At 38.0% G+C, this 26175-nt stretch overlaps 1 protein-coding gene and 1 non-coding gene across 4 annotated transcripts in view; both read left to right on the top strand.

Annotated features, from left to right (window-relative positions):
• SPP1 (secreted phosphoprotein 1) overlaps nucleotides 1-5586 on the top strand; it is an 899378-nt gene extending 893792 nt beyond the window's left edge. For all 3 annotated transcript variants that reach the window (XM_050790493.1, XM_050790490.1, XM_050790491.1), the window contains exons 5-8: nucleotides 2274-2354; nucleotides 2621-2662; nucleotides 3701-4024; nucleotides 4746-5586. In XM_050790493.1, the coding sequence (XP_050646450.1) occupies nucleotides 2274-2354; nucleotides 2621-2662; nucleotides 3701-4024; nucleotides 4746-5150 (852 nt within the window). In that variant the 3' untranslated portion in view covers nucleotides 5151-5586. The remainder of the gene's footprint in view (nucleotides 1-2273; nucleotides 2355-2620; nucleotides 2663-3700; nucleotides 4025-4745) is intronic.
• A 16733-nt stretch (nucleotides 5587-22319) lies between these two features.
• On the top strand, nucleotides 22320-22483 carry LOC126955888 (U1 spliceosomal RNA). The gene has a single exon (XR_007726173.1). It is a non-coding gene; the product is annotated as a U1 spliceosomal RNA (small nuclear RNA).
• The last annotated feature ends 3692 nt before the right edge of the window (nucleotides 22484-26175 follow it).

Here is a 26175-nt window from a genome sequence, read left to right as displayed (position 1 = left end):
AGAGTTGCCTTGGGGGTCACTGCAATTAGATTTCTTAATGAAGACATTAAAAGAAGTATTCTGTGTGTTTGTGTGTGGGGGTGTGTGTGTCTGTTTTCCAACTGATTTGAAAACACAGGTGTTGACTCCTAATAATAAAGCAGAAAAATTAACATCTCCAGAGAAGATAGAGGTCATACTATTTCAGGCAAGAATTAGTGCCTTTTTAATAAATGAAAACATGGCAAAGATGCATTTTAGAAGGCACGTGGAGTCATAACAATTTAAGAAATCTAGAAGGCTCAAGGCCCAGCCTTCTAGAATCCCAGAAACTTAAAGCTAGTAAAAAATTGGGGAAGTCTCTAAGGATATATGCCTGAAAATACACACTGGTTATCTGTGAGTGTTAGGATTACTGGGTGGTTTTTAGTCTATTCATTTTGCTTACCTTTATTTTCTTCATATTAGGTTTTAAAAATTATAAATTTAATTTATAAATCCATTCTCTCCAAGCCTGTATTACATGTGTCATGAGAATAGATAGATAGATATGAAAAAGTGAAGAGAAAAACTCTGAACGCATCTAGTCCCATTGTTTCTGCATCTTCTTTTTTTTTTCTGGGACAGAGTCTCGCTCTGTCGCTCTGTCGCCCAGGCTGGAGTGCAGTGGCACAATCTCAGCTCACTGTAAACTCCACCTCCTGGGTTCACGCCATTCTCCTGCCTCAGCCTCCCGAGTAGCCAGGACTACAGGTGCCCGCCACCACGTCCGGCTAATTTTTTATATTTTTAGTAGAGACGGGGTTTCACCTTGTTAGCCAGGATGGTCTCGATCTCCTGACCTTGTGATCCGCCGGCCTCAGCCTCCCAAAGTGCTGGGATTACAGGCGTGAGCCACCGCGCCCAGCTGTTTTTGCATCTTCTTAAAGCAAGGAACCCCTTCTTTCAGCAAAACCTTTCAGAGAAGCCCAGTATGAAGCCCCTCTGGTTAGAGCCAGCCATGAGAGAAACTCTAGTACTTCTGACTGGTTTTCTCTCTACCCATCCACCCCTTAGGTGGCTGCAGAAGGGACTCTGTACAACCCCCAGAGTTATTCTGAATGACAGGGACATGTAATGATTGGCCCTGGATGATTCAGCAGATCAGATGACACTTACACAGAGCAATTTCCACTCCTCTGCAGTAGCATATTATCAGTATTTTCCAGATAAATAACTTGGCTAAAGAAAAATCCATTTCATTTACATCTTTGGCACCTTAGAGCTATAGAACTTTTGTGCAATGATTTTAATATTATATTTCTGCATTGTCTGGTAAGATAGCTGCCAGATACATATGGCTATGGAGTACTCAAAATGTAGCCTAGTGCAACTGAGGAACTGAATTTTTATCTTATTTCTTCGTTTTTTTTTCTTTTGAGATGCAGTCTCGCTCTGTCGCCCAGGCTGGAGTGCAGTGGCACGATCTCGGCTCACTGCAAGATCTGCCACCTGGGTTTACACCATTCTCCTGCCTCAGCCTCCCGAGTAGCTGAGACTACAGGTGCCGGCCACCATGCCCGGCTAATTTTTTTTTTTTTTTTTTTTTTTTTTGGTATTTTTAGTAGAAAGGGGGTTTCACTGTGTTAGCCAGGATGGTCTCGATCTCCTGACCTCATGATCTGCCTGCCTCAGCCTCCCAAGATTTCAGGCGTGAGCCACTGTGCCCAGCCATTTCATTTTAATTAACTTAAATGTAAATAGCCCCATGTGGTTAGAGTATACTGTATTAGACAGCACAGCCTTAGAGAGTTCCTTCTTGTTCCATGGACTGGACACAGTGAAGATCAACAGTAATTAAAGGCACGTCTGGTTTAGATGTGCTTTATCTGAGAGGAAAATTCAGCCAGCAAACATACAAAAAGAAAGCATAGTGTGAAGTTCAGGGTTAAGAGCTAGTTTGCCTGCGTTTGAATCCTGCCTGGCTCTGCCATTTCCTACCACTTAACTGCATTGTGGCTGATTGTAAGGTGGGAATATTAATGATACCCATCTCATAGGGGAATGAGAGGATCAAATGAGTTCATATTTGTAAAGCAATTTGAAAGAGTGCCTAGCCCACACTAAGTGCTACATAAGAGTGTATTAAATGAATCTGCAAGAAAAAAAAAATTACAAAAAGGTACCTAAGGGTCTGAGTGACTATATGCATGCATATTATGCTTATCCATCAAGACTGGTGAAGAATGGTTGTTTTTTCCATTCATCCCTACGTTTCTTTTTTTAATAATGATAAACATGCAACTTTTTTATAGCTTTACAACAAATACCCAGATGCTGTGGCCACATGGTTAAAGCCTGACCCATCTCAGAAGCAGAATCTCCTAGCCCCACAGGTATTTTTAAACTTCTCATAATTCAACTACAACGATGAAAGATAGCTACAAGCAGGCCATTTGGGCTGCTCAGATGAATCCTGCCTGCCCGCCGGCAAGCATGTGCTTAGGACATTGACTGATCTGCCATGTTGGCTTCTTCCCGTGTTAAGCCATCCACAGATGAGGCAGAAAAATAAAAACTGCTTTGGATTAAAAAGGTTAACTTTTGAATAAAAAAGCTAGGCATGTGTGATGCACACTAACATGTGCCATTCCTTCTTCAGAATGCTGTGTCTTCCGAAGAAACCAATGACTTTAAACAAGAGGTAAGTTCTCATTTTCAATCAGAGGCCCATCATACCTTGAAGAAACGAAAGAAGCCATTGCCTGGATTCTCTTCTGATGAAATTTCATTAGCTAATTTTCCAGTAAATTGGCAGTCTTTAAAACTTGCTCAGAAAGAAAACATGTATTTACTAAATATCAGAAATACTAGGTTTCCTCAGATATGTTTAGCATTACAGAAAATGTTCATTAATGCCTGTTATTTGAAACATTAAGCTGATTGCAATTTATTTAAGGTATTTTGTAGATATCAAATATCTAATAAGCATCTAATTAACGCCTATCAAAGCTAAGATTTTGCCTTTAGGAAAGTTCTCTTTCCTAATAAAATAGTTTATTTGACAACTATTCTTTTTATTAGGATCATTCATATATTTGCTAAGCAAAGAGTAAATTTATTTTCCTTAAGATTCAATTTGAATATACTAAGAATATTAAATCAAGTTAAATTACCCAATATATTTGTCAATCTGAAATTTAATGGACATTAATTGTTTAATTCAAGGACAGTTTTGAGCTGCAGTTTATACACACATGCATAACAGTCACCTTTCAATTATCCATGCTAATAGGAAAGGGGTTATAGATTTTAGTACACACATTAAAATAGGGATACTCTTCTCTTTTGATAAATCTCATTTCAAATTTTAAAAAGTCTCATAATTATGTGTCTGTATCTATTACATCATTGAATTTAGTAAATTAAATAATGTTTAATATGTATAAGGCAAAACAATGCTATTGATATGAAGATTATACTCACATATTTGGCTTGAAAATATCTATGAAAATAATTTTTGTTGGAAAGTAGGAAAAGTTCCTCAGAATGTTATTAATCCCTGTGTTAAAAGAGAAATTGGAAGATGCTCACTTTAGCTCCTAAAAGCCATGGTATATACTGTGAATGCAAAGATTCTGAAACTAAATAAAAAGAAAGATAGTAAAAGACTAATGTGCTATGAAGACTAAGGGAAAATAAAAACCCACACACTAATTTTCCTGGCCATTTTAATTTTCAGACCCTTCCAAGTAAGTCTAACGAAAGCCATGACCACATGGATGATGTGGATGATGAAGATGATGATGACCATGTGGACAGCCAGGACTCCATCGACTCGAATGACTCTGATGAAGTAGATGACACTGATGATTCTCACCAGTCTGATGAGTCTCACCATTCTGATGAATCCGATGAACTGGTTACTGATTTTCCCACAGACCTGCCAGCAACTGAAGTTTTCACTCCAGTTGTCCCCACAGTAGACATATATGATGGCCGAGGTGATAGTGTGGCTTATGGACTGAGGTCAAAATCTAAGAAGTTCCGCAGACCTGACATCCAGGTAAATCCTTTAACAGACACACCTGATAGTTCTGACTAGAGCTCAAGTCTAGGAAACCACAGTTTGCATATTCATTCATTCATTCATTCATTCATTCATTCATTCATCCATTCATCCATTCATTCATCCATTCAGCAAGAATTCATTCATATTCTACTTTATGATCATTGAATACAAATCTTTTTCTGCTCGGTGGTTTTTGTAAGTACATAATTTCTCTCTAGATTTGATTCTCAAACACAATTCTACTTTTTGAAATCCTGGATCACTTATTTTTAGATTAAAATGAATGGAAAACACCAATTATTTAAAAAAAATATAATGGTCATGTTTCGAAGTTAAATACCTAAGAGGAGTTGTAGTTGCAAATTACACTGAATCCTTAGTCACAGAACCTGGATTTGACATAGGCTTGCCATTTACTATTCTCTTTATTTTTTAACTTCCAATTCACTTCCTCTTTATGTAGGTTTCAATATAATGAAACCTACCTGATAAGTTTCATTACATATGTAAGTGATGTACTTATTAAACTAAAGGAGACGACATATGTGAAACGGCTTGGTAAAGTACTATACAAAGTAACATGCTAGTATAATTTCAGCCAGATTTAGCCAATTTTTAGTATAAGATGGCCTAAAAGCTAGAGAGCAGAAAAGGATTACCGTATTCCCATCCCTAGCTGTTCATATAATTCTTCTTCATTTGTGCCATGATTCAGTACCCTGATGCTACAGACGAGGACATCACCTCACATGTGGAAAGCGAGGAGTTGAATGGTGCATACAAGGCCATCCCAGTTGTCCAGGGCCTGAACGTGCCTTCTGATTGGGACAGCCGTGGGAAGGACAGTCATGAAACGAGTCAGCTGGATGACCACAGTGCTGAAACCCACAGCCACAAGCACTCCAGATTATATAAGCGGAAAGCCAGTGATGACAGCAATGAGCATTCCGATGTGATTGACAGTCAGGAACGTTCCAAAATCAGCCATGAATTCCACAGCCATGAATTTCACAGCCATGAAGATATGCTGGTTGTAGACCCTAAAAGTAAGGAAGAAGATAAACACCTGAAATTTCGCATTTCTCATGAATTAGATAGTGCATCTTCTGAGGTCAATTAAAAGGAGAAAAAAATATAATTTCTCACTTTGCTTTTAGTCAAAAGAAAAAATGCTTTATAGCAAAATGAAAGAGAACATGAAATGCTTCTTTCTCAGTTTATTGGTTGAATGTGTACCTATGTGAATCTGGAAATAACTAATGTGTTTGATAATTAGTTTAGTTCGTGGCTTCATGGAAACTCCCTGTAAACTAAAAGCTTCAGGGTTATGTCTACGTTCATTCTATAGAAGAAATGCAAACTATCACTGTATTTTAATATTTGTTATTCTTTCATGAATAGAAATTTATGTAGAAGCAAACAAAATACTTTTACCCACTTAAAAAGAGAATATAACATTTTATGTCACTATAATCTTCTGTTTTTTAAGTTAGTGTATATTTTGTTGTGACTATCTTTCTTTTGTGGTGTGAATAAATCTTTTATCTTGAATGTAATAAGAATCTGGTGGTGTCAATTGCTTACTTGTTTTCCCACAGTTGTCCAGCAATTAATAAAACATGATCTTTTTTACTGCCTATATAATGTTTTTAAAGGTTTACTTTGGTTTTAATTGATACATAATAATTGTACATATTTATGGCATACTGTGTGATGTTTTGATACATACATACATTGTATAATTATCAAAGGGTAATTATCATATCCATCACCTCATACACTTGTCATTTATTTGTGGTGAGAACATTCAGTCTTCTTTTCTAGCTATTTTGAAGTATACGATACATTATTACTGACTATAGTCAAGCTACGTTGCAATAGAATACTAGAATTTATTCCTCCTAGCTAACTGTAACTTTGTACCCATTGACTAACCTCCCCTCATCCACTTTCCCACTCTCCCAGCTGCTGGTAATCACTATTCTACTCTCTACTTCTATGAGGTCAACTTTTCTAGATTCCACATTAGTGAGATCATGCAGTACTCGTCCTTCTGTGCTTGGCTTATTTAACTTAACATCCTCTAGGTTCACCTGTGTTGTCAAAAATACCAAGAGAAAACATGCACAAACTATACATCTAAGAAGGAATTAAAATCCAGAATACATAAGGAACTCAAACAACTTGACATCAAAAAAAAAAAAAGAAAAGAAAAGAAAAGAAAACCCAAATAATCCAATTTAAAATGGGCACAAATCTGAATAGACATTTCTCAAAAGAAGACATGCAAATGGCAGGTATACGGAAAAAATGTTCAACAACACTAATCATCAGGGAAATGCAAATCACAACCACAATGAGATAACATCCCACCCAAGTTAAAATGGCTTTTATCAAAGAGAAAAAAAAATAACAGACACGGGCCAGGATTCGGGGAAAGAAGGACACTCTTACACTGGTAAGAAACGTAAATTAGTACAGCCACCTTAAAAAACTGTATGGAGACTTCTTAAAACAACAAAAATAGAACTACTATATTATTTAGCAATTCCACTGCTGAGCATATAACCAAAAGAAAGCAAATCAAAATGTGGAAGAGATATCTGAACTCCCACGTTTACTGCAGCACTATTCACAATAGCCAAGATGTGCAATCAATGTAAATGTGCCTCATGATGAATAGATAAAGAAAATGTGGTATATACACACAATGGAATGCCATTTGGCCATAAAAAGAAATTAAATCCTGTCATTCGCAGCAACATGGATGGACATGGAGGTCATTACGTTAAGTGAAATAAGACAGGCACAAAAAGACAAATATCACATGTTCTCACCCATATGTGGGAGCTAGAAAAGTGGACCACATAGAGATAGACCTTAAACTGGTGGTTCCACAAGAGGCTGGGGAGGGTGAGGGTAAGGGGCAGATGAAGAAAGGTTGATTAATGGGTACAAATATACAGTTAGGTAGAAGAAATAAGATCTAGCATTAGACAGTACAGTAGGGTAACTATCAATACTTTACTGTATACACATTTGTTGAAAACCCTAAAAGACAAGAATTCAAGTGTTCCCAACATAAAGGAAAGATAAAGGCTTGAGGAAATGGATATCTCAGTTTTGCTCATTGAATCACTACACACTATATGCACGTACCAAAACATCACGTGTCCCCAAAATATGGACAACTATTACGTATCAATTTTTAAAATAATCAATAAATTTAAAAGGAAACTATGAAGACATTAGATAAACACATGAGAGAGTAACTTCACAGTCTGGGTGTGGGGAAACCTCTTGTAATGACAAGAAGACAATGCCATGCCATAGTCCTCGTAGACGTCATAAGTTAGGTGCAACAGCCCCTTAGGCTCCCAGCGTCCTTGCTTTAGTGAGCGCTTCCTCACACTCACCTGCAGGAGACGCCTGGATTGATGGTGTTCCCGCAAGCTTGGCAAGGGGCTTGGCACGGTGCCCAAATCCAAGAGCATGACCAAATTCATCCTGGAATCGCTTATTTGAATAGTGGTTCTATTTACCAACCATTCCCTGTACCACTTCTCTATTAGTCAGGGTTCATTCAGAAGACAGAAAAGAGACCAGTCATTTGAACAGGGAAAACTTAATTTAAAGACTTATTAACTAGAAAAAGGGGATTGACCAGAGAGAATAAGAGAAGGTTAACAGTACCATGGGGCTGAAAGTGCCCATATAAAGAACAACTTGTAAAAGGAGGGGCCCTCTCCCCAAGCTGAGATTCAGACTTCACTGGAAAGAGTAGTCACAGTCCAAGGGATGGCAGAGAAGTCTGCTGTGTTATCCTCAGTCAGGGCTGGTCCACAGTGGTCCAACTGGTGGGATCAAGTTGGAAAACAAGAGACTTCCCACAGGGGTGACTGAGACCAGCAAAGAAGGAAAACCATGGGGCAGGCCAGCTGAGCAGGAGGCTAGCTGGAGGGTGAGTACCACAGGGTGCTCTGTGTGCACAGCAGTGTCCCTCCAGTGCCCTCTACTGACAAAGCTTGCCACTGTGCCAGCTGGCAAAGGAAGCATGTTCACAGGGTCCAACTCCAGCAGTATCACAGAGCAGGGCCGAGACAATGGATTTGGAGCAGGGAGGCACAAAACTGACAGCTGGCACAGGTCATTGGGGAAAAGGCTGATTCCTCCTGGACAACAAGAGTACAAAAATGAGCCTGGGACATTTTTTCATGATAGGATGAAAGCAAGCACGCAAGGACAAAATGGGGTTATATCCAAGGGACCACACAGCAGACTTGCAAGGGGCTTCCATTGGCCAAAACTGGGGTAATTTGAGCAATAACAGAATAATGACAGTTATGAACTATAACAAATTGAATTTTTAAAATTCCATTAGTACATAGTGATACTACAAGAAAGACAGGATTAAAGAAGGAAAATTCTTCTTTATAGATGAATGTCAACTAGCAATAAAAGTAGAAGGAATGCTAACATTAAAAAATTATTTCATAACCCACAAGGAAATAATTCAGGAAGTGATCACTAATGAATGTTAAAATTATTGTGCAGAAGATGATTGAGAACATTTCACCTGGTCTCAGAATATTCACCTGCTCTCAGAATATGACCCCACAATTATTTAATAATTCACAAAGAAACAAAGCACTTTTAACCAGAGAGATTTGTAGTTACCATCTTTAGTCAGTAACCAAACTGAATTTCACAAATGAGACTTGTACGTATGTACCACCCAGTGTGATGCAATAAGAAATATGCAACATCATCTAGAAATTTTTGTAAAAAATGTTTACAAAATCAAATCACTAGAAAACAAGCAAATCCAGCATTTGAACTACTCTATAATAGAACTGGTCCGAGCTTTTTTTTCTTTTGAGATGGAGTTTCGCTCTTTCACCCAGGTTGGAGTGAAGTGGCGCCATCGCGGCTTACTGCAACTTCCTCCCTGCCCCAGGTTCAAGTGATTCTCCTGCCTCAGCGTTCCCGGTAGATGGGATTACAGGCATGAGCCACCGTGCCCGGCAGTCTGAACGTTTTAAAAAGCAGAGTTGTGGCCGGGGGCGGTGGCTCAAGCCTGTAATCCCAGCACTTTGGGAGGCCGAGACGGGCGGATCACGAGGTCAGGAGATCGAGATCATCCTGGCTAACACCGTGAAACCCCGTCTTTACTAAAAAATACAAAAAGCTAGCCGGGCGAGGTGGCGGGCGCCTGTAGTCCCAGCTACTCGGGAGGCTGAGGCAGGAGAATGGCGGGAACCCGGGAGGCGGAGCTTGCAGTGAGCTGAGATCCGGCCACTGCACTCCAGCCCTGGCGACAGAGAGAGACTCCGTCTCAAAAAAAAAAAAAAAAAAAAAAAAAAAAAAAAAAAAAAAGCAGAGTTGTTACATAAAATACAGGATACTGAGTTAAATTTGATTTTCAGATAAATAACAAATTAGCTTTTAGTATGAGCACAGGACATTTTATGCTAAAAGATGATTCATTGTTTATTTGACATTGAGCATCCTTTTCTAAATTTTCCAAATCTGCCAATCCAACAAAAGACAATTTGATAAGAGAAAAAGGGCAAGAGAGAAGACAGTATTCTAGATTAAAAATATACCAGGTATAAAAGGTAAAACATAGGCTGGGCGTGGTGGCTCACACCTGTAATCCCAGCACTTTGGGAGGCTGAGGCAGACAGATCACCTGAGGTTGGGAGTTCACGACCAGCATGGAGAAACCCCTTCTCTACCAAAAATACAAAATTAGCTGGGTGTGGTGGCTCATGCCTGTAATGGTGGCACACACCTGTAATCCCAGCTACTTGGGAGGCTGAGATAGGAGAATCAGTTGAACCCAGGAGGCGGAGGTTGTGGTGAGCCGAGATAGCGCCATTGCATTCCAGCCTGGGCAACAAGAGCGAAACTCCGTCTCAAAAAAAAAAAAAAAAAGGTAAACATGAACCTTGATTGGCTCCTGGATTGAAAAAGACACACAGTCATAAAAAACATTTTGAGGACAATTGTGGCAATCTGAATATACACAGTATATTAAATGATATTGTGGAATTATTGAGAATTTTCTTAGATGTGATCATTGCATTGTACATGAAAGTGAATGTTCTTACTCTTGAGAGAAGAATAATGAAATATTTAGGGATGAAGTGCCATGGTTTTTGTAATTTACTTTCCACTGGTTCAGAAAATACCGGCTGGGAGAGGAAATGTGAAGATGTAGGTTAGAGGTTACAAAGTAGCAGACATGGGGAATTAGCAAGTCTAGAGACCCAGTGTACAACATGAGGACGACTGTTAATAAAATTGTACAGTATTGGGGATTTCTGCTAAATGAGTAGATTTTAGCTGCTCTTGCCACACACATAAAAAAGGGTACCTATATGAGATGATGGGGGTACGTTAATTTGCTTCACTACAGAAGCCATTTTACTGCCTATATGTATCCCATAACATCATGTTGTATACCTTAAATGTACACAATAAAATTTCTTTTTAGCTTTTTGGAAAGTGGCGACTGAGTCTGCAGATGCTACCCCAGGAGTGGGAGCTATCATATCCCCTCCTCTTCCAATCCATGTTGCAACCAAAAAAGGCTGTTTCTACAGTGTTAAAAAAAAAAATTCAATGGTAGGCTGTCATGAGGGGAAAAAACATTATTAAGAAGTCAGAAAAAAGGTATACAGAAAGAGAAGAAACTATGGGCAAAGCATATTATTCTTTTAATTTTTCTCAAGGTTTAAAAATGTTCCAAAAATTGGGAGAGGAGATAGAGCAGGGAGAATAGAAAAATGTACAATGAATAATGTCCATGAGATAGTGTCTCAGCCGTTGATATAAAAGTCTCAGAACAATTCCTTCATTATTCACCTCATAAGATCATAAAAAAGGCATTCATAAATTTTTATAAATAAAAAAATGTCAAGACCAATTTCCCATCACCTATGCATTCTTCAATAACCCTGTAGATACTCCCTTTGATGCAGGTCTTCTTTAGTGAGAGAATCTTTTCATCCCCTGCCCATGGCAATGATATGGCCTAACTGTGAATCAAAGTATTTTTCCTGGTTCCTGGCATGGCCTTTTCTCCTCTGCCACCCCCAATTTTTCAAGTTTCTGGTAACACTGGCTCCAAGTACTGTTTGATTGCAATTATAGCATAATGGCCAAGTTTCCACGGGATTCAGCTTTGTCAGTGGAGCAAGGCAGAGGCAAAGAACTATAATGAGCAATTCTGATATTGTCCTGTACTGAGCTTGCAAAAAGGACCTTAAAAACCTATTTGCAAAGATTAAAGAAAAGGTTATTTTCTACTTCACAATTTCATAAGGTGGTTTTTTATACTTCTTCAATTTAGTAGCTCACTTACTGAAGCATAATTATATTTTCCACTCAAAACATCCAGAAAGCATGCATTCTCTAAAACATTGCCAGTTGAACTTCAATATTATTTCGATGCACTCTCTTTGACTTATCTATTTTATTCTAAATACCATAGTGACTCGTGTTTGACTAATCCAATGTGATTATTTTAATCCAGAGTGTAGATAGATATTGCATATTAGATCCAAATTTCTGATAATATTCCCCCAAAGATGCAAACACATAAGTCCCAGAGACCTATGTAGCTGAATCTGCTCTTCTAGTCACATTGAAAGAGCATAGATCAACAACCAGAAACAGCAAAGAGCGTTTGCCTCTGAGCCTCCACCAAAAAAATGCGGGGCAGACCTAAGGGGAAATCTAAAAGTAGGGTGCCAAAGGTGTCCTTAGTATTACCGACATCATTTATAATGTATCGAGGTTTCATTTTGAAGTTATTATTGAGTAAAAGAACAAAATTCTTGTAAGGACATGATACATCCAACTTTTTGAAGGTTGGGAGAAAGAGGGAGGGGAGGCCTTATCTAGGTACAGCTCAAATACTTGACTTTCCCATACATCACCTTCTTTATCATTCCAGACACAGGTGGTGGAGAGGAAGCAGAGCAGGTGCTGATGCCATGCAGAATGCAGCCAGGCTGGACTTCGCAGTGCCTCCTGAGACTCCTCGGGTGGTGGTGGGGGTCCAATAAATGATCCAAGTTCCAATCTCAGGAAACCAGAAGAAAAGCCAAACCAACCATCATAGGCAGAAGAAGGCAGATAGTAAAGATATAAATGAAAACCAATTAAATTGAAAACAGGAAAGCAACAGAGGAAATTAAATAAAAGGCTGGTTTTTCTAAAAAATTAATAAAGTTGAAAATCTTCTAGCAAGATGGACACAGATAAAAAGAGAGAAGACACAAATCTTCAATATCAGGAATTAAACAGGGGAGATCACAACAGATCCCGCAGCCATTAAAGAGCTAATAAGAGAAGACTACTGCTATGAGGTGAATGTATTCCCCCCACCCAAAAAGAAATGTTGAAGTCCTAACCCCCAATATCTCAGAATGTGACCTTATTTGGAAACAGGGTCATTGCAGATGGAATTAGTTAAGATGAGGTCATCCAGGAGCAGGGTGGGCTCCTATTCCAGCATGATGATGTCCTTATAGGAAGAGGCCATGTGAGGACAGAGATACACAGGGAGAATGTCATGTGACAATGAAGGTAGAGGTTGGAGTTAGGTAGCTGCAAGCCAAGAAGTACTGCAGATTGCCAGCAGCCACCAGAGCTAGAAAGAGACAAGCAAGGATTCTCCCCATGGGTCTCGAGGGAGCATGGCCCTGCTGACTCCTTGATTTCAGGCCCTGGCCTCTAGAACTGTGAGACAATACATTTCTGTTGTTCTAAACCACCCTGTTTGTGGTACTTGTCACAGCAGCCCTGGAAATCTAATACACTATGAAAAACTTTATACTCATAAATTCAATGACTTAGAAGAAATCAACCAACCCCTTAAAAACCATAAACTATCAAAACTCAGTCAAGAGGAAGCTGACAACCTGAATAGCCTTATAAGTAGTAAAGAAATTCAATTCATAATTTAAAAGTTCCTAAAAAAGAAATCTCCAGGCCCAGATGGTTTCACTGGAGAATTTTACCAAACATTCACAGAAGAATTAACACTAATTTTACACACTGTCTGTCTTCCAGAAAATAGAAGAGAACATTCTCCAATACACTTTATGAGACCAGAATTACTCTGATATCAAAACCAAAGACAGCATCAAAAGAAAAAGAAAGAATAGCATAGATCAATATCTCTCACAAGAGTAGACATAAAAATGTTAGCAAATCAAATTCAACAATAGCAAGAATAATGCACCTCGATCAAGGCGGATTTAGTTAGGTATGCAAGGCTTGTTCAATATTTAAAAATCAAACAATATATTTTATTATATCAAGAAGCTAAAGAATAAAAACCATGATAATATCAATAATGTGGCTAACGTATTTCACAAAATTCAACATCCATTCAAAATTTACCAAAAGACAGAAACAAAAAAGCCCAGAAACTCTCAGGAACAGAAGGGAAGTTCTTCAGCCTTATAAAGAGCATTTAGGAAAATCTACAGCTAACATCATTCTTAAGGCTGAATGCTTTTCCTCTAAGATTGGGAAAAAAAGCAAGAATGTCACCTCTTGGCCGGGCGCAGTCGCTCACGCCTGTAATCCCAGCACTTCGGGAGCCTGAGGTGGGCGGATCACAAGGTCAGGAGATCCAGACCATCCTGGCTAACACGGTGAAACCACATCTCTACTAAAAATACAAAAAATTAGCTGGGCATGGTGGTGGGTGCCTGTAGTCCCAGCTACTTGGGAGGCCGAGGCAGGAGAATAGTGTGAACATGGGAGGCAGAGCTTGCAGGGAGCCGAGATCATGCCACTGTACTCCAGCCTGGGTGACAGAGCAAGACTCTGTCTCAAAAAAAAAAAAAAAAAAAAAAAAAAAAAAAGAATGTCACCTCTCATCACTCTTATTCAACATAGCACTATAAGTTGTATGAACTGTAATAAGGCAAGAAGAAGAATTAAAAGGCACACCGATTGGAGAAAAGAAAATGAAACTGTCTCTATTTTCAGATAACATGATTATGCAGAAAATTCTAAGAAATCTACAAAAATACTCCTAGAACTAAGAGTTCAGTAAGATTGCAGAATACAGATCAGCTCACAAACATCAACTGAATTCCTATATTCTAACAATGAACAAATGGAAACCAAAATCAAAAACATAATACCATTTATAATTGCTTCAAAGAAAATGAAATATGTAAGTGTCTGTCTAATAAAGCAGTGACCTTTTTGGCACCAAGGACCCATTTCATAGAAGACAACTTTTCCACGGACTGGCAGGAGGTGGAGTGGGGAGGATGGTTTGGGGATGAAACTGCTCCACCTCAGATCATCAGGCATTAGATTCTCATAAGGAACATGCAACCTTGATCCCTCGCATGAGCAGTTCACAACAGGGTTTGTGTTCCTATGAGAATCTAATGCCACTGATCTGACAGGAGGTGGAGCTCAAGTGGTAATGCCTGCTCGCCCACCACTCACCTCTTGCTGTGTGGCCCAGTTCCTAACAGTCCGCAGACCAGTACTGGTTTCTGGCCCAGGGGTTGGAGACCCCAGTAATAAAGCATGTACAGAATCTGTATGAAGAAAGTTACAAAATGCTGATTATAAAAAAGAAGACCTAAATACCTGGGGAGACACAACATGTTCACAGATTGGAAGGCTCAACATATAAACAGGTCAGTTCTCCCTAAATTGATCTGTAGGTTTAACACAATTTTTATCCAAAAATCATCAGCATTTTTCGTAGACATAGAGAAACTTATTCTAAAATTTATATGGGAAGGTAAAGGCTTTAAGAATAACCAAAACAATTTTGAAAAAGAATAATAAATCACCCTTTCTACAGTAATCAAGAAAGGGTGGTACTGGCAGGAGAATGGAAACATAGATCTATGGAACAGACTGGAGAACCCAGAAATATACCTACATAAACATGCCCAGTTGTTTTTGACAAAAGAAGGAAAACAATCTTATAAAGAAGAAGAGATTGTCTTTGCAATAAACAGTGTTGCAGCAATTGAATATCCATAGGCAAAAACAAAAACAAAACCCTAACCTCACACTTTGTACAAATATTAACTCAAACTGGATCAGAGACTTAAATGTAAAATATAAAACTATAAAGCTTCTAGAAATAAAATAGTAGAAAATATTCAGACTTAGGACTAGGCAAATAGTTCTTAGACTTCATACCAAAGGAATAATCCATAAAAAGAAAGAGTTATAAATCAGACTTCATAAAAATTTAAACCTTTGTTCTGTGAAACTTCCCACAAAAAGGATGAATAGACAAATTACAAACAGGAGAAAATACTTGCAAACCACACATCCTGCAAAGAACTTTTATCTAGAATATAAAGGTCTACACACTAACTACTCATAGTGCAGAATCCACAAGTTAAAGGGCTTAGACTCACAAGACTGTCCTCATTTCAGACATCAGTCCTCACCAGTCCTGGGTCTCCAGGGTACCCATAACTGATGTCCAACTTGGCTACACATTCAGGGGTTTCTATGACCTCCTTTCAGGTTTAATACTCTGCTGAAAACAACTCAAAAAAAACTCAGAAAAACATTTACTCATGTTTACCCATGATACAGTTTGGCTGTGTCCCCACCCAGACGCCATCTTGAGTTGTAGTTCCCATAATCCCCATGTGTCATGGGAGGAACACAGTGGGAGGTTATTGAATCATGGGGGCGGTTACCCCCATGCTGTTCTCATGATAGTGAGTGGGTTCTCCAGAGATCCGATTTATTTATTTTTATTTATTTATTTATTTATTTATTTTTAGATCGAGTTTCGCTGTTGTTGCCTAGGCTGGAGTGCAGTGGCACAATCTCGACTCACTGCAACCTCCACCTCCCAGGTTCAAGTGATTCTCCTGCCTCAGCCTTCCTAAATTGCTGGGATTACAGGCATGCGCCACCACGCCCAGCTAATTTTGCATTTTTAGTAGAGACAGGGTTTCTCCATGTTGGTCAGCTGGTCTTGAACTCCCAACCTCAGATGATCCGCCCACCTCAGCCTCCCAAAGTGTTGGGATTACAGGCGTGAGCCACCACACCTGGATGATCTGATGGTTTTATAAAAGGCATTTCCCGCCCTTTGCTCTGCAGTTCTTGCTGTTGCCGTGTGAAGAAGGATGTGTTTGCTTCTCCTTCTGCCATGATTGTATGTTTCCTGGGGCCTCCACAGCCATGCTGAACTGTGAATCAATTAAACCTCTTTCCTTTATAAATTACCCAGTCTCAGGTATGTCTTTATTAGCAGCATGAGAACGGACTAATACAACCAGCTTATTATAAAAGGTACAACTGAGGAACAGCCAAATGACATAGATGCATTAGGCAAGGTATGGGGAAAGAGGGGTGTGCAGAGCTTCCATGCTCCTTCTGAGTGTATTACCCTCCCAGCACCTTGATTTGTTCACCAACCTGGAAGCTTCCTGAAATCTATGCTTTAGGAGTTTTTAATAGAGGTTTTATTGCACAGATATGATTGATTATACCATTGGTCATTGGTGATTGAACCCAGTCTCTAGCCCCTCTCCCCTTTCCAGAGGTCAGGGAGAGGGACTAAAAGTTTCAACCCTCATAACCATGGTTTGCTCTTTCTGGTTACCAGGCCCTGTCCTGAAGCTATCCAGGGACCCTGGCCACCAGTCATCTTACTAGCAAACAAAAGATACTTGCCACTCAGGACAGTAAAGTGTTTTATGAGCTGTATATCTGGAACCAAGGACAAAGATGAAATATATTTTTTACTAAACCACAATAAAGAATTCTCAAAAGTCAAAATTTAAAAATCAAACAATCCAGTTAGGGAATGGACAATAGACATGTCCTGACATTTTAACCAAAGAGGACACGAAGATGGGAAATACACACATGAAGAGATGCTCAACATCCTTAGCCATTAGAGAAAAGCACATTAAAATTGCAATAGCATATCACTACGACACACCTATCAGAATGACTAAAACTAAAATTAGTGACAACATCAAATGCTGGCAAGGATGTGGAGAAACTGATCATTCATACAGCTGGTAGGAATGTAATACAGCATAACGACTCTGGAAAATACGTTGGCATTTTTTTTTAACTTAAACAGACTTACTTATGATCCACAAATTGTGCTTTTGGCTATATATCCTAGGGAAATGAAAACTTATTTATTTTCATACAGAAATCTGTATATGTTTAGAGCAGCTTTATCTGTAATAGTCCAAAACTGGAACTACCCAAATGTACTTCAATGGGCAAATGCTTGAACAAACTGTAGTGCTGTATGCATTCTATGGAATACTCAGCAACAAAAAGTAATAAACTACTGATACACACAACTTGGATGAACCTTGAGGAAATTATGCTGAGTGGAGAAAACCAACTATAAAAGGACACATAGTGCAAGAATTCATTCATATAACATTTGTGAAATAATGTAATTATAGAGATGGAGAACAGATTAGTGGTTGTCAGAGATTAGAGATGGAGGAGATGAAACAGTGTGGCTATAAAGTTGTAACATGAGGTAGTTTTGTGGTGACGATACCTTTAAGTATTTTGATGGTGGTGACAGTTATGCAAAGCTACACATGTGATAAAACTGCATAGAGCTATGCATACATGCAATAACTGAAATCTGAGAAAGCTCTATGGATTGTACTGACATCAATTTTCTGGTCCCAATATTGCACCTGGTTTTGTAAGATGTTAACACTGAGGAAGCGTTGGTGTAGGGTACACAGGACCTCCCTGTATATTTCTTGGTACCTTCCTGTAAATCTATAGTTATTTCAAAGTAAAAAGTTTAATTACAAAAAAAGATATATAACTAATCTCCCATCATACCGCCTTTTCTAACTTTCACTAAAATGCCCATGAAGACAGAGAATAAAGATGAAGATTTACACCAACGAATCATCTGAGTATGTCCTAATCTCTCCTAACTATAAGACAAAAAAGTGTACACAGATTTTTCCTCCAGATTTCCCCAGATTTTGCTTAAGGTAAAAGAAATCAAGAAACAGGAGGAGGAGGGAGAAAAGGAAAAAGAGGAGGATAAAGAGAAGAAGCAGGAAGAGGAGGTGAGAGAGGGAACAAAAGAAAGAGAGTCAGGCGTGATGTCATGCCTATAGTCCTAGCTACTCAGGAGGCTGAGGCAAGAAGATCCTGTGAGCCCAGGAGGTCAAGGCTTCAGTGAGCTATGACCGCACCACTGCATTCCAACTTCAGAAACAGAGTGAGACCATGTCTCAAGAAAAAAAAAAAAAAAAAAAAAAGAGGAGAGAAGACAAAACCACTTCATACCTGCCCACTGTCTGATGGCTAACTCAAAGATGAAGAACTTGTGCCAACAAGAAAGCGTTGCAGTAATTCCTCCATCTTCCATTAGCGATCTGAAAGACAGTAATGTTCTGTACTGTACCCCTTCCCTGATATCTTTATTTATCAGAGCAGAGATGCCAAATCCCAGAAAACAGTTGAGCAGGAAATAGAGAAGGAAATAAGCCTACGTAAAATTCTGAAAATTAATTTTCTTGCAGATAAACCAATATATGTGGATTAGAGATAAAAATAACCCTGGTAGCAGTATGCACAAGGATTTTACACACATATTTTTGGTTTTATTTTATTTTATTTTAGACAGAGTTGCTCTGTCACCCAGGCTGGAGTGCAATAGTGCGATCTCGGCTCACTGCAACCTCTGCCTCCTGGGTTCAAGTGATTCTCCCGCCTCAGCCTCCCAAGTAGCTGGGACCACAGGTGCGTGCCCCCACACCCAGCTAATTTTTGTATTTTTTTAGTAGAGACAGGGTTTCGCCATGTTGGTCAGACTAGTTTCAAAATCCTGACCTCAGGTGATCCACCCACCTCGGCCTCCCAAAGTGCTGGGATTACAGGCGTGAGCCACCGCACCCAGCCTACACACACACTTTATGTTGACAAATTCTTTCTTTACTGGGACATTAGAAAATTACATGTGAAAGAATGCTTAAAGATATCCATTTATAGAATTTAACAGAGGCTATATAGCTTGCAAATATGAAGGACAAAATAAAGAAAATGGTACATAAAGCGAAACGAAATCATTGAACAACAAGAACGTATTTTTAAAGAGAGAACACTGAAATAACAGAATGATGAAAGAAATCAATTGTAACAACAAATATAAATAGACGAAGCCTCTGCATTAAGACAAAGATTCACATAATGGAAAATAATAATAATAGATCCTACATCATTTTTTGTTTCATTTTGGTTTAGGTGTTTTCCTTACAAATAAATTAAAACATTTTTAAAGATTTGCAACATTATTGTCAAATAAGAAGTAAAATGTAAAAACAAATAGCATGAAATGAAACAAAGAATTTATTCCACATTGTTAAAGATCCAATAAAGATATAAATACCATAAACCACTATGCACCAAATGAAAGACCAACAAAATATTATAAAGCAAAAACTATTACAACCACAATGAATAATAAAAACATACAAAGAGTGAAAATGTTTAACTGATTAGATGGAATAACTTAGATTCACTTAGAAAATTGGTGACATACTTAGCTGAATAGTTTCACAAGGAGGCGTACAAGACAGATCAGCCTTTAGACTAGTTTGGTCCTACTACAGAGGCATTGTCCTTCTGAGTATTCTCCTCAACACCTCATATAGTATAAGATTTCTCCCCTTCAGATGACAAAAACTTGAGAAATTTCTTGGTCTACGTGAACATCAGGAATTTTTCCACCTGCTTCTTTCCGGTAGTTCTTTCCCTTGCCTCAGATGGGTTCCCCAAACGCGTGCTCTGAAAACTCAAGGGAGACTCTCTGGAGTTAGCCGGAGCTCTTTCTCTGTGCCAATACTCTTTTTTCTAGCTCTTTGTGAATTCTGTCCACTTTGATTTTCCCCAAATTCTCAACAAACTCTGTCTTCTCAATTGAGTGAGACTTGTAGCTTGGAATCTCTCTCTAGGGAATCAGTGGGGAAACCATAGGGTTTACTTCCTTTGTTTATCTTCTTTGAAAAATTACTGTTTATGGTCCGTGTTGTCCTATGTTTGAGAACCATCCTTTATAAATTTTGTCTGTATTTTTTTTAAGTAAGAGGGTAAATCTGTCCCTGTTGCTCCATCAGAGCCCGGAACAGAAATCCATTAAAAATAATTTTAACTTTAAAAAAGAATGAAAAATATAAAATAAAATACATGACCATGGAAAAATGAAAAGTGAGCTGGCAGAATTCACAGGAGGAATTAAAGATTTTAAATAAATAATTAGGAAAAGAAAAGCCACCTTTAAAACCACAAAATCATGAATGGTACAATAATATGAAGGTCAAGATTTATAAAAATCGTATTAAAAATAAAAATAGAAAATGACAAAAAGAGAAATTAGAAAGGAGATAATACAGAAACATGACACAGTAGCTCAATATATGCATAATAGGTATTGCTAAATTTACAGAATTAATAAAACAGCAGATTATTTGAAATTATAAAAAAAGAAAACCTTGTTAAAATAAGTGAAAATTTGAATTTGCTGATTAAATATGCACAATACCTCCTAGGTAAATAATTATGCTGAACAATCAACAGAAAGATGTATCTGAGAGCAGGATAACAATAATGAAAGTAATAACAATAATTTCACTAAACAGACATAACTTTTGGGCCAAAAAATAATACTAATAAAATAAAGTCATCTACTCAGCCTGAGAGAAAAACAATGGGTTTAATCTGACCTCCTACTTTTCCCATAAAAACATTTAATGGTAGAGGAAAGTAGAGGAATATTTAGAAAATCCTAAAGAGAAGGAGAAAAGATTGAGCCAAAAATACAATGCCCAATCCATTCATTTTATGACTATGGTAACAAAAAGGCTTTCTTAATTTTGAACAGATTTGGGGAATAATGAAGCTTTAATGGGTTGTTCTTTGAAAACAAACAAACAAAAAAAAAACACCTAATAAAAAATCTACTCAAGAAGGATTAAATCAAGAGAAAAAAATTCAAGGAAGAAAAATTCATGTTTGTAAAGTACTCGTAGTAACTAACTATTGGGTACTGTGTTCAGGACCTGGATGACAGGATCTTTCACACCCCAGATCTCAGCATCACACAATATACCCAGGTAACAAACCTGCACATGTACCTCTGAGTCTAAAATAAAAGTTGGAAAAAAAAAGAGAAAAACTAGCTTTATTTTTAACGGTTTGCTTTGATATAACAGTGGTGTGTAACTCTGTACAAACATTGAAGGTGAACAGAAAACTTATGAATTTTGATTATAGGAACTGTGGAATATTCTATATATATCTGAAACGTATAGTTACTTGTTTTAGGATATCCATAATAAAACTCTTTCATGTGGTTTTCTGGGTCATTGTTTTCAGGAATAAGCTTGGTGTATAATATTGAATGCTCTTGGAAGTTGGATCTGCGTATTTTCCCTTTTATCTCTGTAAATTAAACAATATTAGGAACTATCTTCTATAAAACAGAAATTTAACAAATGTGTTAATGACTATAAAGATAATATGCTTTTAAAAAAGTACTGGTAGTGAACAATGAAAAATTAAAATATATAAAATAAGTTATATTTACTGTTGTACAACAAAATAATAGTTTATAGACTTTGGCAATGTAACAGATATTTATTTTAAAAGGTGTTTGTTGGTAAAAAGTTTGCATTTGCTAATATCCTTATCTTTAGAAGAAAGGTCAAAGGCTACTGTTTTAGTCCGTTCTCACACTGCTATAAACATACTATCCAAGACTGGGTAACTTATAAAGAAAAGAGGTTTAATTCATTGGGCACATGTACCCTAGAACTTAAAGTATAATTAAAAAAAAAAAAAAAAAAAAGAGGTTTAATTGACTCACAGTCAAGGACCTTCTTTACCTGGTGGCAAGAGAGATAAGTGAGGATGCAGGAAAAACTGCCATTTATAAAACCATCAGATCTCATGAGAATTCACTCACTGTCACAAGAACAGCATGGGGGAAACTGCCTCCATAATTCAACCACCTCCCTCCCTTGACATGTGGGAATTACAATTGGTGATAAGATTTGAGTGGAGACACAGAGCCAAACTATATCAGCTACTGAAAAAAGTTGATAAATTAAAAAAAAAAAAACCTGAAGATAAGCCACAGACTAAGAGACAATATTTGCAAAAGACCTATCTGATAAAGGATTGTGATTCAAAATACACAAAGAACCCTTAAAATTCAACAAGAAAATAAGCCACCCGACTGAAAAATAGGCCCCAAAGACTTACCAGGCAGGTAGATACCATGACCACAAGGGTAGTTTTTCCTAGGGCAAGGCTTCTCTAGTCCACTGAAGACTTGCTTATCCCTGTGATTTCTGCAAATGTGGGAAACTCAGCTGCGTAATTTGTGGTAGTAGCATACTGCAGTCATGCTTTTCCCTGGTAAATAAAAGGAAAAAAAATGAGCCAACAACCTGAACAGACACCTCACCAAAGAAGATATACAGATGGCAACTGAGCATATGAAAAGTGCCCCACATATATGTCATTAAGGAACTGCAAATTAAAACAATGAGATCCAACTGCCTGCCCATTAGAATGGCCAAAATCCAAAACACTGATAATGCTACTGCTGTTGAGGATGTGGAAAAAGAACTCTTATTTATTGCTGGTGGGAATGCTGTAAATAATATTACAAAGACATACGTACCTGTATGTTCACTGCAGCACTATTTATAATAGCAAAGACATAGAATCAATCTAGGTGCCCATCAATGATGGATTGGATTTTTTAAAACATGGTACACATACACTATGGAATACTATGCAACTATGAAAAAGAACAAAATCATCTCCTTTGCAGCAACATGGATGCAGCTGGAGGCCATTATCCTAAACAAATTAACATAGGAACTGAAAACCAAATACCACATGTTCTCACTTTTAAATGGGAGCTAACCATTGGCTGCCCATGGATAAAGATGGCAACAATAGACAGTGGGGAATACAAGAGGAGGGAAGGAGGGAAAGGGGCAAGGGCAAAGTTGAAATTTTTAAAAAAATTTTTTAAAAAGGATATTTTTTGGTTCATGGAGTCCAGGGGTGGATCTAGCTTCAATCAGTGCTAACTCAGTGGCTCAAATGATGTCCTGAGAACCTGGTCTTTCTCTGTCTCTTTGCTCTGCTCTCTTAAAACACAGATTCCTAGGACCTAGCTGAGACATAATGAATCAGAATCCCTAGAAGTTAGACTCCAGAATCTTTATTTAAAATAAAACAAAATAAAAAACCCTTCCCAGAAGAATGTCATACAGCTCTTATTGGTTAAATGTTTTATCCACATATAGCAAGCTAGTTACAAGCTTCTTGCAGGCATAAACAACTTCTTTAGCATCCTAATCATATCTAAGATTGTATAAAGTGGACATAAAACAGGTACTCTGAAAAGTCTGGTAGATCTGGGAATGCTGGAAGCCTCATTCATGTTGGCATCAAAAGGTATTTGAAAAAAATTCTGATAAGCTTTGGAAAAATCTGGGCTATTGAAAATTGGATTTAAAGTTTTTTAAAAAACAACTATACCCAAAGGGTATTAGTGAATAAACTAGAGTTGATGAAAAGAAGAGCCTCACACAGTATTTCAAAGAACTCCATTCTTGGCCCCACATTGTTCAAAATTATTTTGAACCCGGATAAAAATATAAATAATAAATATCATATCTGCATCTGACAAAACCAGGACATGGCACATGATAAAAATGTATTTCATAATGTTCTTGAATAGCATGGCCACCCAAACATTAGTTCAATTTTAGTATTGTTCCAGTATCCACGTTATAAATATTTTTTGTATCTCTAGTGTTGGCGCCATTTTTCCCCTGGGCATCAACATTTTGGCTGCCAGCTTGTCTGGACTTACATCTTTACAACTCGAAATCTGGTGGGAAGAAAAGCTTTTCTTTTCCAACAACTGGAAAAAAAATTTCTGGCCTAATCTTTTTTAACAGAACAGGATAACATACTTGTGAAATACCATTCACAGGGGCCAAGGGGACGGGGTGCTGATTGGCCAAGCCTGAGCTCCACAGTCACCACTTGGGAGCTAGCGGTGGTGTCAGCCACACCTGAGACACACATAGGCTAAGAATGGCAGCTGGGGTGGGAGGGTGCGGCTGTCCCCAAGAAAACTTGCACTAGAAAGCGGACTGGCTGCCGAGCAGCTAAATGATGGATTCAATAAGCCAGGGTCCCTGCTCTCCAGGAGCTTATGTGCCACTCAGGAAGATGTTTATGTGAACAGATACTTTCAGTATAAGGTGGCAAATGTTGGAATAAAGGTTTACAGGGTAGAGAGGCATGTAAATTCAGGCTAGGGGTCAAGATTGTGTCTATGGAAGGTTCCAGGGAGAGACGAAGTCTGAGTCTAGAAAGATTCCTAAGTTTTTATGGGTAGAGAAGTTGAGAATGATCTAAGGATGTTTCCAGGCAGTTTAACTATAAGATTTGATCCTGTTGAAGTTGGGAATCATGTCTTATCTTTGTCACTCTGGAATGCAACACAGTGCCTGGCACGTAGTGGACACTCAGTAAATGTTTATAAATGTATTAATATTCCTTCATTAGTCCTCAACAAAAATCCCGTGGGGGATTTATAAGATGGGTATTTAACCTCATTATCCACAGAAGGAAATTGAGATAGAGAGATTAGGTCATTAAAATCACGGTGCTTGCCAATTATGGTGCCAAGATAACCCCCACAGAGACAGGGATGTATGCAGGTCAATCCAAACCAAAATCTAGTCATGAAGAAGGCCATAAATTCTAGCTTTATGTTATTAAAGCAGCAAAATGAGAAACAAAGTAAAGTCAAAGTCTTACTGTGGTTAGCAGTTCTTCTCACAAAGCCCAAAACACCAGATTTTCTTCTAATGATTTCAGATGTCAAGTGGTAAAAACTGATTTTACAATGTTCTTGAGTAAATAAGTACTGGGGAAAAAAATGAGGAGGAAACATGTTTGTTTGGGTAAATTGCTAAGCAACACCACACATGCCAGAAACTCCTTTTGGATTTCCTTTCGAGGTGGAGACCGCGAAACCAACGGGTACTTCAGTTCGTGTCTGTTTCATTAGTTCACACTGGAAAATAAAAGCCAAACAGGCAATTCTAATAATACAAGAGTCAGAGGTGTGGAGGCCACTAATATTAAATTAGACTGAAGTGCTTAAGGTTGCCTTTTAAAACGGCCCATTCCAGAGTCCACGGTGGCACTAAGACGGAGGTAGGATATGTGCAGCGTGTCCAGGAAGATCTAGCACACTGATGAAAAAAAAAAAAAAGAAAACAGCAGCCAGGCCATGTTATCTATCCCACTTGATAGTTCCAGACCCTGCAGATGATGGAAGTTTGTAATGTGACAACAGGATTGTGGCAATGAGATGAAAAAAAACTTGGTGCATGTCACTTATTTAATAATGGAAAACTTCTTATGAGAAGTAATGTCTTCAGATGGATATTAAAGGAAGGAATTCTGTGGGTAGGGAGAGAAATTTACAGCCTCAGGGCCTACTTGAGCAAAAGCTGGGCACTCTAAAGGGGAGAAACAAATTAACATAAAAGCACAAAAGGGAACCTTAGTAAGCCAGAAGGAATGAATAAGTATTTGAACAGGAAATCCATGAGATGGCTGGTGCTGGGTTTATGAAACTTAAGATTGAAATTAATATTGAAACTCCAAAATGTAAGATTCAGGGTGCAATGAACCAAATGCTATTTAAGTGGTATTATACACAAATTGCTGTGAATTTTTAATGATTACATTTCTTGCAATAATTTGTAAAGAAAATTTTGGGTAAGCACACATATAACTCTGAATTATGTATGTGCAGACACATTTCCAATCAATTTGAATTCTTTTAAGGGTGAGGATATAGTTTCAGGAAGAAGATTCCAGATTTTGTTTTAAATAGGAACTGACACTGTAGAAAGAAAAAAAAAGGCCTATTTATGATATCATTAACTATAGATAGTCTGTATTCCTTAACATGCATCTGAGGCTTCCCATGATCTGGCCCTACCTACCTTCCCTACCCATGCCAGCCTGGGAAATCTCTCTTCTGAATCCCCTCAAACCCT

The sequence above is a fragment of the Macaca thibetana genome, chromosome 5 (assembly GCF_024542745.1).
Source record: "Macaca thibetana thibetana isolate TM-01 chromosome 5, ASM2454274v1, whole genome shotgun sequence".
NCBI classification, from domain to species: Eukaryota; Metazoa; Chordata; class Mammalia; order Primates; family Cercopithecidae; genus Macaca; species Macaca thibetana.
Note: the sequence above shows the minus strand (reverse complement) of the source record. Positions and strands in the feature narration are given on the sequence as shown.